The sequence below is a fragment of the Pelodiscus sinensis genome, chromosome 16 (assembly GCF_049634645.1).
Source record: "Pelodiscus sinensis isolate JC-2024 chromosome 16, ASM4963464v1, whole genome shotgun sequence".
Classification (NCBI taxonomy): Eukaryota; Metazoa; Chordata; order Testudines; family Trionychidae; genus Pelodiscus; species Pelodiscus sinensis.
The window spans coordinates 24,328,813-24,341,508 of NC_134726.1; the positions used below are offsets into that span (position 1 = coordinate 24,328,813).

At 41.0% G+C, this 12,696-nt stretch overlaps 1 protein-coding gene across 4 annotated transcripts in view; it reads left to right on the top strand.

Annotated features, from left to right (window-relative positions):
- The window catches only part of TRRAP (transformation/transcription domain associated protein), a 178,426-nt gene that overhangs the window by 44,994 nt on the left and 120,736 nt on the right, over nt 1-12,696 (top strand). For all 4 annotated transcript variants that reach the window (XM_075899522.1, XM_075899523.1, XM_075899524.1 and 1 more), the window contains exons 23-29: nt 2,018-2,169; nt 4,670-4,869; nt 5,729-5,946; nt 6,061-6,258; nt 6,929-7,189; nt 9,557-9,718; nt 11,789-11,885. In XM_075899522.1, coding sequence (XP_075755637.1) covers nt 2,018-2,169; nt 4,670-4,869; nt 5,729-5,946; nt 6,061-6,258; nt 6,929-7,189; nt 9,557-9,718; nt 11,789-11,885 — 1,288 coding nt within the window. The remainder of the gene's footprint in view (nt 1-2,017; nt 2,170-4,669; nt 4,870-5,728; nt 5,947-6,060; nt 6,259-6,928; nt 7,190-9,556; nt 9,719-11,788; nt 11,886-12,696) is intronic.

The window sequence follows — 12,696 nt, forward strand, 5'->3', positions numbered from 1 at the left end:
AAGCAACTAGTTAATTCAATAGATGAAAAGATGATTTTCCTTAGAAAGAAACAAAATATCCCTTTGTAGCAAAAGGCTTTCTAAGGTCACTTTTGTCTACCTAATCTCATATTAACTGCTTAAGCATGGATGATTGCATTTCATTTTACAATCAGTTAAGCAATGAAATTTCTTATTTCATGCCCCCCAAATGTATTTTCCACATGGGTCACATTTGATGCATGTCTGTCCTGTATTTAGGTGTGGGTTTTTTATTTTCAGGGAAGGATGTAATATAAAGTGTGTACAGTTGTAAAGGTTAAATTATAAAATATGTAAGACCTGATCTTAAGAGACAATTTCAGATATCCCAAATACCTTGAGTACAGTTCTTCTCTTCCTTTGATGGAAGGTTGATCTCCATTTAACAAATAGAGTATGTCTAGAGTACATGCCTCTGTCGGCTGAGACATGTAAATTAGACATACCGACATAGTCAATGAAGCGCGGATTTAAATATCCCCTGCTCCATTAAAATAAAAATGGCCGCTGCATTGTGCCGGCTCAGCTGATTGTCGGCACAATGCGGCAATCAAGACTTGGATCGGTCGACAATGGCTTTCCCTGTCGACTGATCCGCGTCTTGAGTACCGTGTTCTGGCGACAATCAGCTGAGCCGGCACAATGTGGCAGCCATTTTTATTTTAATGAAGCGGGGGATATTTAAATCCCCACTTCATTGACTATGTCGGTATGTCTAATTCAGTGGTCCCCAACCATTTAAGGGTACCAGGGGGCGTGGCCGTTCGCCCGCCGGGCGCCAGAGGGCGGGCCCCCCCATAGCCACGCGCCCGGGGCCGGCACCCCCCCCCCAAGCGCTGCGCGCCCTGGGCCTGCCCCCTCCACCGCCCCCAAGCGCTGCGTGCCCTGGGCCGGCGCTCCTCTTCCCCCCCCCCCCCCCCCCAGCGCTGCGCGCCCGGGGCCAGCACCCCCTCCAAGCGCTGCATGCCCGGGGCCGGCGGCCTCACCCTCAGCACCGCGCGCCCAGTGCCGGTGCTTCCCCCATGTGCCGCGCACCCAGAGCGCGGGTGGCCAATCTGCGGCACTCCCGGGGCTGGCGCTCACCGTGCGCCATGCGCCCAGGGCCGGCTCCGGCACCATGCATGCGCCACGTTCCCGGGGCCAGGCCAGCCCTGAGCACTTGGCGAGCACACACAAATGCCCCCATGGGCGCCATGGCGCCCGCGGGCACCGTGTTGGGGACCACTGGTCTAATTTATATGCCTCTGTCAGCAGAGACATGTAGTCTAGACATACCCCTAGTATTTGCATCCATTAACAATTGTTTATGGCAGGTTTTACAATGTATGATATAAAACTTTTGTATTGGTTGGGAAAAGGAACAAATCAACTACGAAGAGAGAATCTACGGAAATACAGTGTTTTTGAACCAATTTTGCGCACACATGTGCACAGCATTTTATATCTAGAATATGTGGGAATTTATGTGCAGTAATCACTAGTGGAGGGAAGAGATAGTGTTTACATGAGGAATGGCGAGGGAAGGAAGGAATAAATCTTCCATGATTTTAGCCATGATGTATAGCCCTGTAAATCTGCCAATGCATGCATCTGTAGATGTGGTTGTATTGTTTACCATTTTTGCATATCAGATGCAGATACACATTTTTATATTTACATTCGCTGTTGTGGAGGTGCAGATGCAAATATATATATATATAAAAAGTGAACTGTGGATAGTAGATCAGGTACAAGTTATTTATTGTGGATGCAGATCCACATTTTTGAATGTGTGCAGAGGTCTGCCACAATGTACTAAGAGCTTCCCGTTTACACAAAACTAGAATCAACTTTACAATTTCAAGTTCACTCAACCCTACAAAAGTTATACAAAAACATTTTTAATTTGAGGTTTCAAGAGTAGTAATAGTAGTATTTGAGTGACAAGCTAGTTACCTAATTAAAAGGCAACATGAATAACCAGTGCTCGGTTGATGTCATCTTTTTTTCATTGCAGGCAATTGAGACTGCTTTGGACTGCTTGAAGAGTGCTAACACAGAACCATATTATCGGAGGCAGGCTTGGGAAGTGATCAAGTGTTTCTTGGTTGCCATGATGAGCCTTGATGATAATAAACATGCCTTATACCAGCTCCTTGCACATCCCAAGTATGATGATCCTTTAAAGCATTTATATTTATGTAAAAAGTGGCCAAAGACTAATTTAATTTTGAGAAAAATTCAGTCTATACAGTGCATGCCCTCTGTTGAATAGTTACTTGCAGCTTGCTTTCTAGTACTTAATTCTATTTTTTTTAAATGACCAAAGATATGGGCTTCCCTTCCTTTGAGGAACAATTTCAGAATTTTGCTTTATTTACCATAAATGATGGCTGTATGCTCATACTCAGAGATTCTCCTTTCCCTGCTTCTCCCTCCTACCAATTTCTGTTGGGGGGGGGGGGGGGGGACACCACACTTGGGACACAGTACAGAGATGGCTGAATCTGAGTGTTTATGGTGGGGAGTATACTAGAGCCTGGCATAGATTTGTTCACTCTTGTAGTACAGGTGAGTCCTCCCTGCTCTGGCACTCTCAGGAGCTGACTGATCCCAAATGTTTTTCTGCTGCCTGCCTCCCTTTGCCCAGAACGTTGACTCTGGTGAGGAAAGGTTCTGCTGATGGGGAGCTACAAGAGCCTTTCCCCAGTGTAGTGAAAGGCTTCTGTGGCTCCCCTCTTGCAGAGCCTTCCCTCACAACAATAAAAGACTGAGAGGAAGGCACAGCAGTACACTAGCCTTCTGAAAACAGCAGTGTAGGCATGGGAGTCACAGCTTGGGCACCTAGAGCTGTGGAGGATATGTGTTCTAAGAAGGGATGTTAGATAGTGATTGATTAATTAAAATTAATCAAATTTTAGTGGTTACATAATTATTCAGTAATCCCTGGAGGCAGGGCTGGCAGCCAGTGTCACCCTGTGCTGCTGCCTCTGATACAGAGGCAGCAGCATGGGGTGGCATCAGTCCTGTCTGTCCATGGGTCCGAGCTCCCCACAGACACTGGCATCCCACACAGCTTCCTCTATCCCCGGCAAGCCTCTCCTGTTCTCCCCCCGGATACGCTGGCTGGAAAGCTGACTTCCCACCTGGCTCCCTCACCCTCCATGCTGCTACCTCTCTATTGCAGCATGGTCACCGGTTCCTGCCTGATACAGAGGCAGCTTGCGGAGGCAGGGAGGAGTGCATGTAGTCAATAAGATTAACCGATAAACCTAGGATTATTTATTAATCATGTAGTTGATTACATATTGGCTTCCCTAATTCTAAGGTTCATTTGTGAAGGACACTGCTTTATTCTTTGTGCCTTATGCCTCGGCATTTACAATGTTGTTTATACCTAAGGCTCACCAAGCGGCGATGAGCCCCACTCGCCAGCTGTGCGGTTCTGTGCATGCGCAGATCATTCTGCGCATGCGCAGATCGCTCCGCGCCGGCTTTTCCGGGGTGTAATCTACCCTGGGTGAGTAGATTACACTATTTGTCGAGCCCTGTTTATACCTATTGTGTCTGTGTCACTGCATGTGTCACTGCATGTGTAGACATACCAACAGGGTTACACGATTGAAGTTGAATCTGATGATGGATAGGAGTGGGGCCAAAGTCATACAGTATTCTATCTAGTAATTAGTATACTAAGCCAATCCTTCCCCATTTTCATGTCCACTTTCTGTACCTCCTGGAAAAAATCCCCTCCTTCCAGATTGCCCTTCCTTGTTCCTCTCCAGAGTTGCCCAACAAAAATCTTCTTACATTTGCTTTCTTTTTTTCTTCCTTTAGCAGACTAATGGAATCCTTTGGATTATGAGCTGCTTAAAACTTTTTTTGGTATTTTGAAATTGCATAGACAGATATTAGGTGTTTTGTACAAAAGCTCGAGTAGGAAAAGCAGTGCAGTTAGATAGTCAGGAGTGTTCCATGGAAGTATGAAACTTTTTAATAAAGTTGATCTTGGAAAGACAAAGTACTTGCTTGAACTGGGGTTAAATTAAGCAGTTATTTTTCTACTGCTTTAACCAATGGCTCAGAATAACAACATTGCATTTTGGTTATTTTTCACATTTATGCGCATGATGTATATATGTTACTTTGATTCCCTCAGTGCAAATAATATAGCTAAAAAGCATGATTCTTTTTATAATGGTGTCATATTTTTCTAGATTTGACATAAGTAACTTTTTTTTTTCTAAAAGTCTATTTGGACTTTTCAGCAAATAGGTTTTATTGGGCAGTGAATTAATAGATACATAACATTTCAAACCTTAAAGATCAAAATCAAATGTCGTCATACTTAATAGAAGTGTGAAAATATCAAAAATGCCATTCTGTAATTGAATTCCACTGTTATGCCTGTATACATATTATTTGTAATGTGTGTGGCCTCTTCTGAACCACTGGCTTTGAATGTTCATGATGAAATTGAGCCATCCATCATGTTGCCACTGGTTGCCAAAATTAAAATGGATTAAATGAACTGATCTAGCTTTATCAAAATGAAGGGGTGGGGGTTAGAAGTAAGGAACAAATTGTAAATTAAGTCCTTGATGGTAATGGTGGAACTGTTGGCATGGTAGTTTAGGATTATAATATAGATTTATTTTTGTCTTTTCAGCTTTACTGAGAAGTCCATACCAAGTGTAATTATTTCACATCGGTACAAAGCACAGGATACTCCTGCCCGTAAAACATTTGAACAAGCATTGACCGGAGCATTCATGTCAGCAGTTATCAAAGATCTGCGACCTAGTGCTCTGCCTTTTGTAGCCAGCCTAATTCGCCATTACACAATGGTGGCAGTAGCTCAGCAATGTGGTGAGTACATGCAGAATAGAAATGTCATGAACTTTCAGCAGACTGGAGAGGAAGATGTAATCATTTGCAATATATGGTTTGCTTTTAAAAATGATCATAAAATGGAAGTTTGGTGCATATAAGCCTGTTTTAGTTATATTATTGTTACGATACCTATGTGAATATGGTTATACTTTCTCTTCTATTTTTCATTAAAAAAATTGTTTTGTAAGCCATGCAGAGTTATAACCTAATGATATTTTTAAAATATATAAAAATCTATCACAGTGAAATGTGCATAGTTTATAACGGAGCAGAACACTTTTGAAGACTTATATAAACCTATGTAGAATGCACTTGTAAACTTGAATGAAAATTTTTGTGATAGGCTTTCCACTTTTTCCCCTTCTCTCCCCCCACGCTGGTATTTGGGTGCATTTCCTTTTTGGTCTTTCTCAATTTTTGAAGTCCAAAAAAGAAATTGAATAAATAGTGAAGAGTACTGCAGTATCTTCCACATATAAAATGTCACTTAAACCTTGGTTTGTATCTTTTTTTACATAGTTCAAATGATTGGAGGGGCGGGGGAAGATGCTCTAAGCATATATCTCTTCAAAGTATTTAAATTATAATTAAGACTATTATATTTTATAGTATATGGTAACCAAGTTAAAGACAATAAAACATTTCAAATAAGTTTTCATTTAAAAACTGAAAAAATTATAATCCATTTACATGTAAATAATCATAATTTCCACTAGTTTTGTAATGGGTTGATCAGAGAAGATAGCAAGATCTAAGTTTAAAGACTGTTAATGCTGAAGTAACCTTTCTGTTCTCTCTCCCGCCCCCCCTCCCCCCCCCACTTTATAAATTGTAGGCCCTTTTTTGCTGCAGTGTTATCAGGTTGGAAGCCAGCCCAGCACAGCCATGTTTCATAGTGAAGAGAATGGATCTAAAGGAATGGATCCTTTGGTGCTAATTGACGCTATAGCCATCTGTATGGCCTATGAGGAGAAGGAGCTCTGCAAGATAGGGGAAGTGGCTCTTGCTGTGATATTCGATGTTGCAAGCATTATTCTGGGTTCAAAAGAAAGGGTAATATAATTGTTTAGTTTTAGCCTGTTTTAATAGTACTCTTGAACTCTTTAAAACTGGAAATGTGATGCATTGATTGAATTAAATAATGAATAGGGATTTTTTTTATTTTAGGCTTGTCAGCTTCCTTTGTTTTCATACATTGTGGAGCGTTTATGTGCTTGCTGTTATGAACAAGCTTGGTATGCTAAACTAGGAGGTGTGGTGTCAATTAAATTCCTCATGGAACGACTGCCTTTAATTTGGGTCCTCCAGAACCAACAGACTTTCCTCAAGGCATTGCTGTTTGTCATGATGGACCTCACAGGAGAGGTATTTAATGTATGGATGATTTCAAAGAGTGTTTATGAAATTCCACAATTTCCCATTTTAAATATATAAACTCTTGCTAATCTGAGTTATTACTTCACTATTTAGTATACCTGTAACAGTTGTTGAATGTGTTCGTCTTTTTATTTGAACCTAGTGAAGATCTCAAGCATATTGGGTTAAATTTAGCTGTGGACTTTTGGGGGGTGAGGGGTGCAACTTCAGTGTAGTTATTAGAATTGCACTTGCTCACTTCGAGGTTAAATTTGGCCTTTAGACATTTAATCAACAAAGTAACAGTAATTTATGCTGTGATTTGAGTGGACAAATATTATTCTTCATTTTAAACTCTACTTCTTGCTAAAATGAATATCTTGCTACCGATCAGCTTTAATATAGTTCTTGTTTAGTAGAAGATGCTTAGAGAATAGAGTTCTTGACCTTTTCTGAAACCTAAATTGCTCACTGGCCAAGCTATTAGGGTGTTCTCACTTTAGAATTTCATTTGAGATTGAATTCTACTTTGCTGCCTTTGGATGAAAGGGGGAAAAGGTTAAAAAGGTGTGTTTAACATTACATTTCTTGCAAAACAGCCAATCATAACTGAACATATGTTTGTAAAGGTTGCTAATCTGGATAACAGCAACACTAAAAAAAACCTGTGATTTCTTAGGTTTCCAATGGAGCAGTTGCTATGGCAAAGACCACATTAGAGCAGCTTCTGATTAGATGTGCCACTCCTTTAAAAGATGAAGAAAAAACAGAAGAAATCCTAGCAGCACAGGAAAAGTCTTTCCATCACGTGACACATGACTTGGTTCGAGAAGTAACCTCTCCAAACTCCACTGTAAGAAAGCAAGCCATGCATTCACTGCAAGTGCTTGCACAGGTCACTGGGAAAAGTGTTACTGTGATTATGGAGCCACATAAAGAGGTGAGGATATCACAAGGGGATTAACTGAGATCCCACAGTATTTTAAAATAGCTTAAGGCTTTTGTTTTTGAAAATGCTTTTTGAAAGGGTTTTCACATGCTATTGAAGCAAGCTCTAAAGTACTGTTAATTCTCGATTTTTTTTTTTTCATATGATTTTTACAGTAGCAGTCCATGATAGTAGTTTTCCTTATACTAATTATTCTACTGGTGCAGTGAGTAGCTGAGCTAACTTTCTCTGAAGCCTACTTCTGAGGCTATTTTCGTTCAATTTGCCCGTTGACCTATCATATGCAAGGAAGGGGGATGCCACTCTCTGTAGGAAGAAGATAGCAGGTTTGCACAGTGTTTCATGGTCTAGTTTATAGTTTAAAATTTCATCATTAAACAGAATATTGTAGTGCGTTTTAAAAGCCTTTAATGCTAATATGTGGTAGAGGGCAACCAAGCTGGGTAAGCTTTCCGCTTGCACTTTGGTGGGGCTTGACGTAGCAACTCTCTCTCTCTACTGGGTTTTGCTGCTGCTGGCTGCCCAACCTCTGTGGTGGCCTTCCTCTTCCTGAGAGGTCACTTCAAAGTCTCTCCCCTTTCAGAGTAAACAAAAAGTAAGGAGAATTAACCCAACTAAAGTGAGTTAGTAAACGGGGGGGACACCAGGATCAGGCAGTCTCTTCCCTCAGAGAGGGTTCTTCAGCAGCGGCTGTTGGGGAAATTTTTGCTGTCAGTTGCTCTTTCTTCAAGAGCTGAGGGTTGAAGGTCAGTTTTCTTCCCTGGTCTGCCTACATGTGAGCTGTTCCACTACTCTTTTAACTTCTCCAGACTTTGCTAGTACAGTAATTACTCGTTTAACATGTGCCCGCTTAACACGTTTTTGCAATAGCACGATTTTTTTTAGGGAACGTTTTTCGAATAACACAACTGTCCCTGAAATAACACGAAAATAATCAAGTGGTGGACTACTTTGCATGGTGGTATAAGTGGGTGAAAACAGTGGTGGTGTGCATGAGCAGATGAATATGTGTGGTCACAGCGCTCCTTCGTTCGCTCACGTTTATCTTTGTGTTTTAACAAACCGCGGCAACTTGTGTTGCTAGTTATCTTATGTTGCTAGATATCTAATGTTGTCGTTGAGGACCCAGCACTAACAAAAAATTGACTTTGTCACTGCCATCTGAAAAATATTTTTAATGGGAAAATTGACCCCACATAGCACATTTTCGCTTAGCATGAACATTTTCAGAAACGCATCTATAGTGTTAAATGAGGAATTACTGTATGGCAGGGTAGAACTGGCTGAGTCCAGAGCGGCTCCTTAACCCCTTGTTGTACAGTGAGGTTTGTATAGCCCATTACATAAGCCAACCTAGCTTTATTAGGTTTCACTGGTCTATGCACATTTCAGAGTTGGATTGTTACTTAGATTTATATAAATAATGTTTAGCTGTTAGGGCAGAATCAGTGTAATATTATGTTACTTTGGTTAATTTTAGCTCCTCACATTGTGAGTAGACCTTGTTCCATGCCAGCCTTCTGGTACAAGTTGAAGATTGAATCTCACATTACCCTCAATACATGGTCCATATAGACTTTGCTGTGCCTGTGCCCACTGCCTCAATGTTAAATTCTCCAAAGTTTGCATGCAGGAGATTGCCTATTTTTCCTCCACTTAAAAGATAATAAAAAGGGTCTGCATAGGGTCTCCTACAACAAAAGACCTCTCTATTTTAAATTAGACATATAACAGACTGCACTTAACAGTGGCAATTATTCAGACTGTTACAGGTGGATATGGGGTAGATAAGTGAGAATAAGAAGTTGATGAAATAATCCCCCATTACATAAGTATTTTCATACTTTCTGACTCTTTAGGATCTAACATTATTCTAATTGTATGACTTAACACGTTTATCCTAAAATCTCTGAATGTTCTGTTGACTTCAGACAACATTTTTAATATCTTTAGAGTTGTAATGATTTAAAAGAATATAGATATATTTATAGCCTTTACTATCTTGACAGTTATTCGTCTAGTGGTGCCTTTTAATGTTTACAGTTTTTATAGATCTTTGCCTTTTCATACGAAGCATATAACAGTTATCATGACTCTTTCTGACTGAATAATAGTGACAAAAAGCTATTAATTCCATAAAAATAAGAAAATATTTAGTTAAAAATGTGTAATGGCTTGTTAAGCAAACTATCATGAATGACATTGGCTCAAAGAAATTCTTTTCAGTCCAGTGATTTCTAAATAGGTATTGTGAGATTGCTCATGTTTCTATCCATCTCATTATGGCTAAGCTAATAGGCATTTATGTAAGCTTGTATGCCCTGTAATCAAGATGCTATTCTAAATGATATTTTGTAGGTTCTCCAAGACATGGTTCCCCCCAAAAAGCACTTACTTAGACATCAGCCTGCAAATGCCCAGATTGGGCTCATGGAAGGGAACACATTTTGTACAACACTGCAGCCCCGACTGTTTACAATGGATCTAAATGTTGTGGAACACAAGGTTTTCTACACAGAGGTACTTCCCTTTTTGTACATTCGAATATTTCAAACTGGTATTTAGCACTGACAACATAAGTAGATACAAGGGGCATAAACACGCAGCATTTCTGTGCTTGGTGTATGTTGAGGCTCACCCTGTTATTTCTGGATATCAGTATTTTCTGCTGAATTTCAGCATTCATTTAAAAAAATAAACTTTCTGGTTCTCAGTGAGAATAATAACCTTTGAAATGTGAACTTATGAAAGGCTGTCTGTGTTCATCTACAAATTAAATGAATAGCTTTGAAAGAGCTGAGTGTTTTTAAAAGTCAGTGAGGTAGGTGTGTAATGTGAATTTTCAGTATCAATCTTTAACTGTGTCAGGCCTTGGTTACATACATTGTTTATATTAATTAACAAAATTGATGTACCCCCCCAGCATCGATTCAGTTATATTAATTTGTCAAGTATTTTATTGGCTTGGTTTATATTAATAACTCCTTTAACTGAATTGGTTATAAAATTGTATATAGATCAGCCTTGAGTACCGTATTCTAATTTAGAAACCTCCAGATAATTTGCTTAGAGTGTAGTTGGATATTTTTTAAAAGCGGGTTCCATTGAGATAAATCTGCAAGTTTAAAGACACAGATAACTGAACGTTCTGTTGAAACTGAGAGCAGAAAACTGGGGACTTTCTCAGTGTCCCAGTACTTTACTTTAGTTTAAATATAATTATCTAGCTGCCCAGTGTTCCATTCTTTACTCTGCAGTGCCCCAACAAACTTTTTGCTTGTGTAAGGTCCTCAACATCAAATAGAACTTGCATAATAGAGAGGCAAGCTGGTGACGCATCTAGACAGATGCGGCCCATATTTTCTCTTTATGATAGGAAAGAGCATGCAGAGTGTCTCTGCAGGGAAGAGAAGAAGTTAAGAAGCCAAGTATAGTAAGTGGCACCCTTTTTGTCCCCTACGTATGAGGTATCAGTAGGGTTGCCCGATGGTTTCAACAAACCATCAGGTGCCACAGGACTCCTCGTCGCGGTTTCAACAAAAATATTGGACACGCTTGACATTACATCACAATCTATATTACATCTTATTTAGAAAATACCGGACATCTGTGTTATTTTCTCAATTTGTTTCCTGAACAGAAAGCTCAAATATTGGACTGTCCAGTTCAAAACCAGACACCTGGCAACCCTAGGTATCACAGATCTAATGTTCTGTCACCTCCTTAGATTCTACTGTACTTGAGGGCAAAGTACCTGCATCAACATTTACTTCTGCTTCCTGAGTTTAACCCCCTTCTTGGGTCTGCAAAAACTCACTTGCATCCCCATCATGGATTTTTTTTGTTTTTTGGGCTCAAAGGATTTTTCCAACACCATTAGTCTACTTTGGCTCTAGAGGTTGCTTCAGGTCATTGTGATTTTCTGCCTCCATAACCAGGACCTATAGACAAATTTAGCAGTATTTCTACATCCTCCTGACCTTGAATGTCAGACTCGATCCAGGGAATGGAACATTGTCTATTGACAGAGGTAGTCTCCTTGGAAAGAGTGAGGTAATGACCTAGTTTTTGTTCCTAATTTAAACAAATGATGCAGAGATCGGCTCATATAAACCAGGTAGGGAAATTATCATAATTATTATAATACTTAGTTTTTATAGTGCTTTTCGTCAATACATCTCAAAGTGTTCACAGAGGAAGATAGTATCATTTATCACCATTTTACAGATGAGGAAACTGAGGCACAGAGGGGTTAAGCAACTTGCTCAAAATCATCTCCTGAGGATAAGGGGCAGAGCCTGGAAGAAAGCCTACTCTTCTGAATCCCAGTCCAGGAAGCTAGTAGATTAAAGCACCTAATTTAAGGTTCTTGAAAGTGTCAGCCTGCAGAATTCTAAGTATAGAATTGTGTACATCTGAGTTCTTATTTTTAACCTCTTTCATGAAAATTGTTTATTTGAAAATAACTTGAAGACAGCTAATTTGGAGAGCAGAGCTGTGGCAGGAGGATTATTGCTGTGCTGAGCACGCTACTGGAAAAATGACTTCACAGTAATCAGTAGGCTAACTTTTTTTTGTTTTAACTTTCAGCTGTTGAATTTATGTGAGGCTGAAGATGCTGCCTTAATGAAATTACCCTGTTACAAAAGTCTTCCATCACTTGTACCTCTTCGAATTGCAGCCTTAAGTAAGTTAAAGAATGTAAATATAGTTTGTGGTATACCAGTGGTCACCAGCCGGTTGATTATGATCGACTGGTTGATCCTGGAGACTCTCTAGTTTGATTGCACTCTCCAGTGGTGCAGTGGGACTGCTGCTAAGGCAGGCTACCTGCCTGTTCCAGCACCATGCTGCTTCTGGAAGAGGCCAGTTTTCTGTGAGCTGCTCCTGCCTGCAAACACCAGTCCTGCAGCTTCCCTTGGCTGGCAAAAGAGAACTGTGGCCATTGGGAGCTATGTAGATGGTGCCTGCAGGCAGGAGTAGTGCACAGTGTCTGGGGGCTGCAGGGGCACATCGGCCCCTTCTGGGAAAGGTGTGAGGGTGGGAGATGCAGGGAGCCTGCCTTAGAAGCAGTTTTGCTGTACCTCTAACTGGAAGCCACCTGGGATAAGTGCTGCCTACTGGGAGGCTGCATCCTAACCCACCCTCCTGGAGCTAGCATGCTGTACCTCATCCTGCACCCCAAGCTCCTGCCCCAGGCCTCTTTTAGAGCCAAGACCCCATTCTCCCTCCCATACCCCAACACCTTGGCCCCAGCTCAGAGCTCCCTCCTATACCCCAACATTCTGCCCCAGCTCAGAGCTTTCACCTCTTATCTCCTCCTGCACCCTAGTCCTCTGCCCCAAGGTCTTCCTGGAGCTTCCTCCCACACTGCAAACCCCTTGGTGCCAGTCCAGAGCCTACATCCCTTCCCAAATCCCTGCCCCAGCTCAGTGAAAGTGAGGATGGAGGAGAGTGAATGATGGAGAGAAGGGGGGATGGAGTGAGTAGGGTGGGAG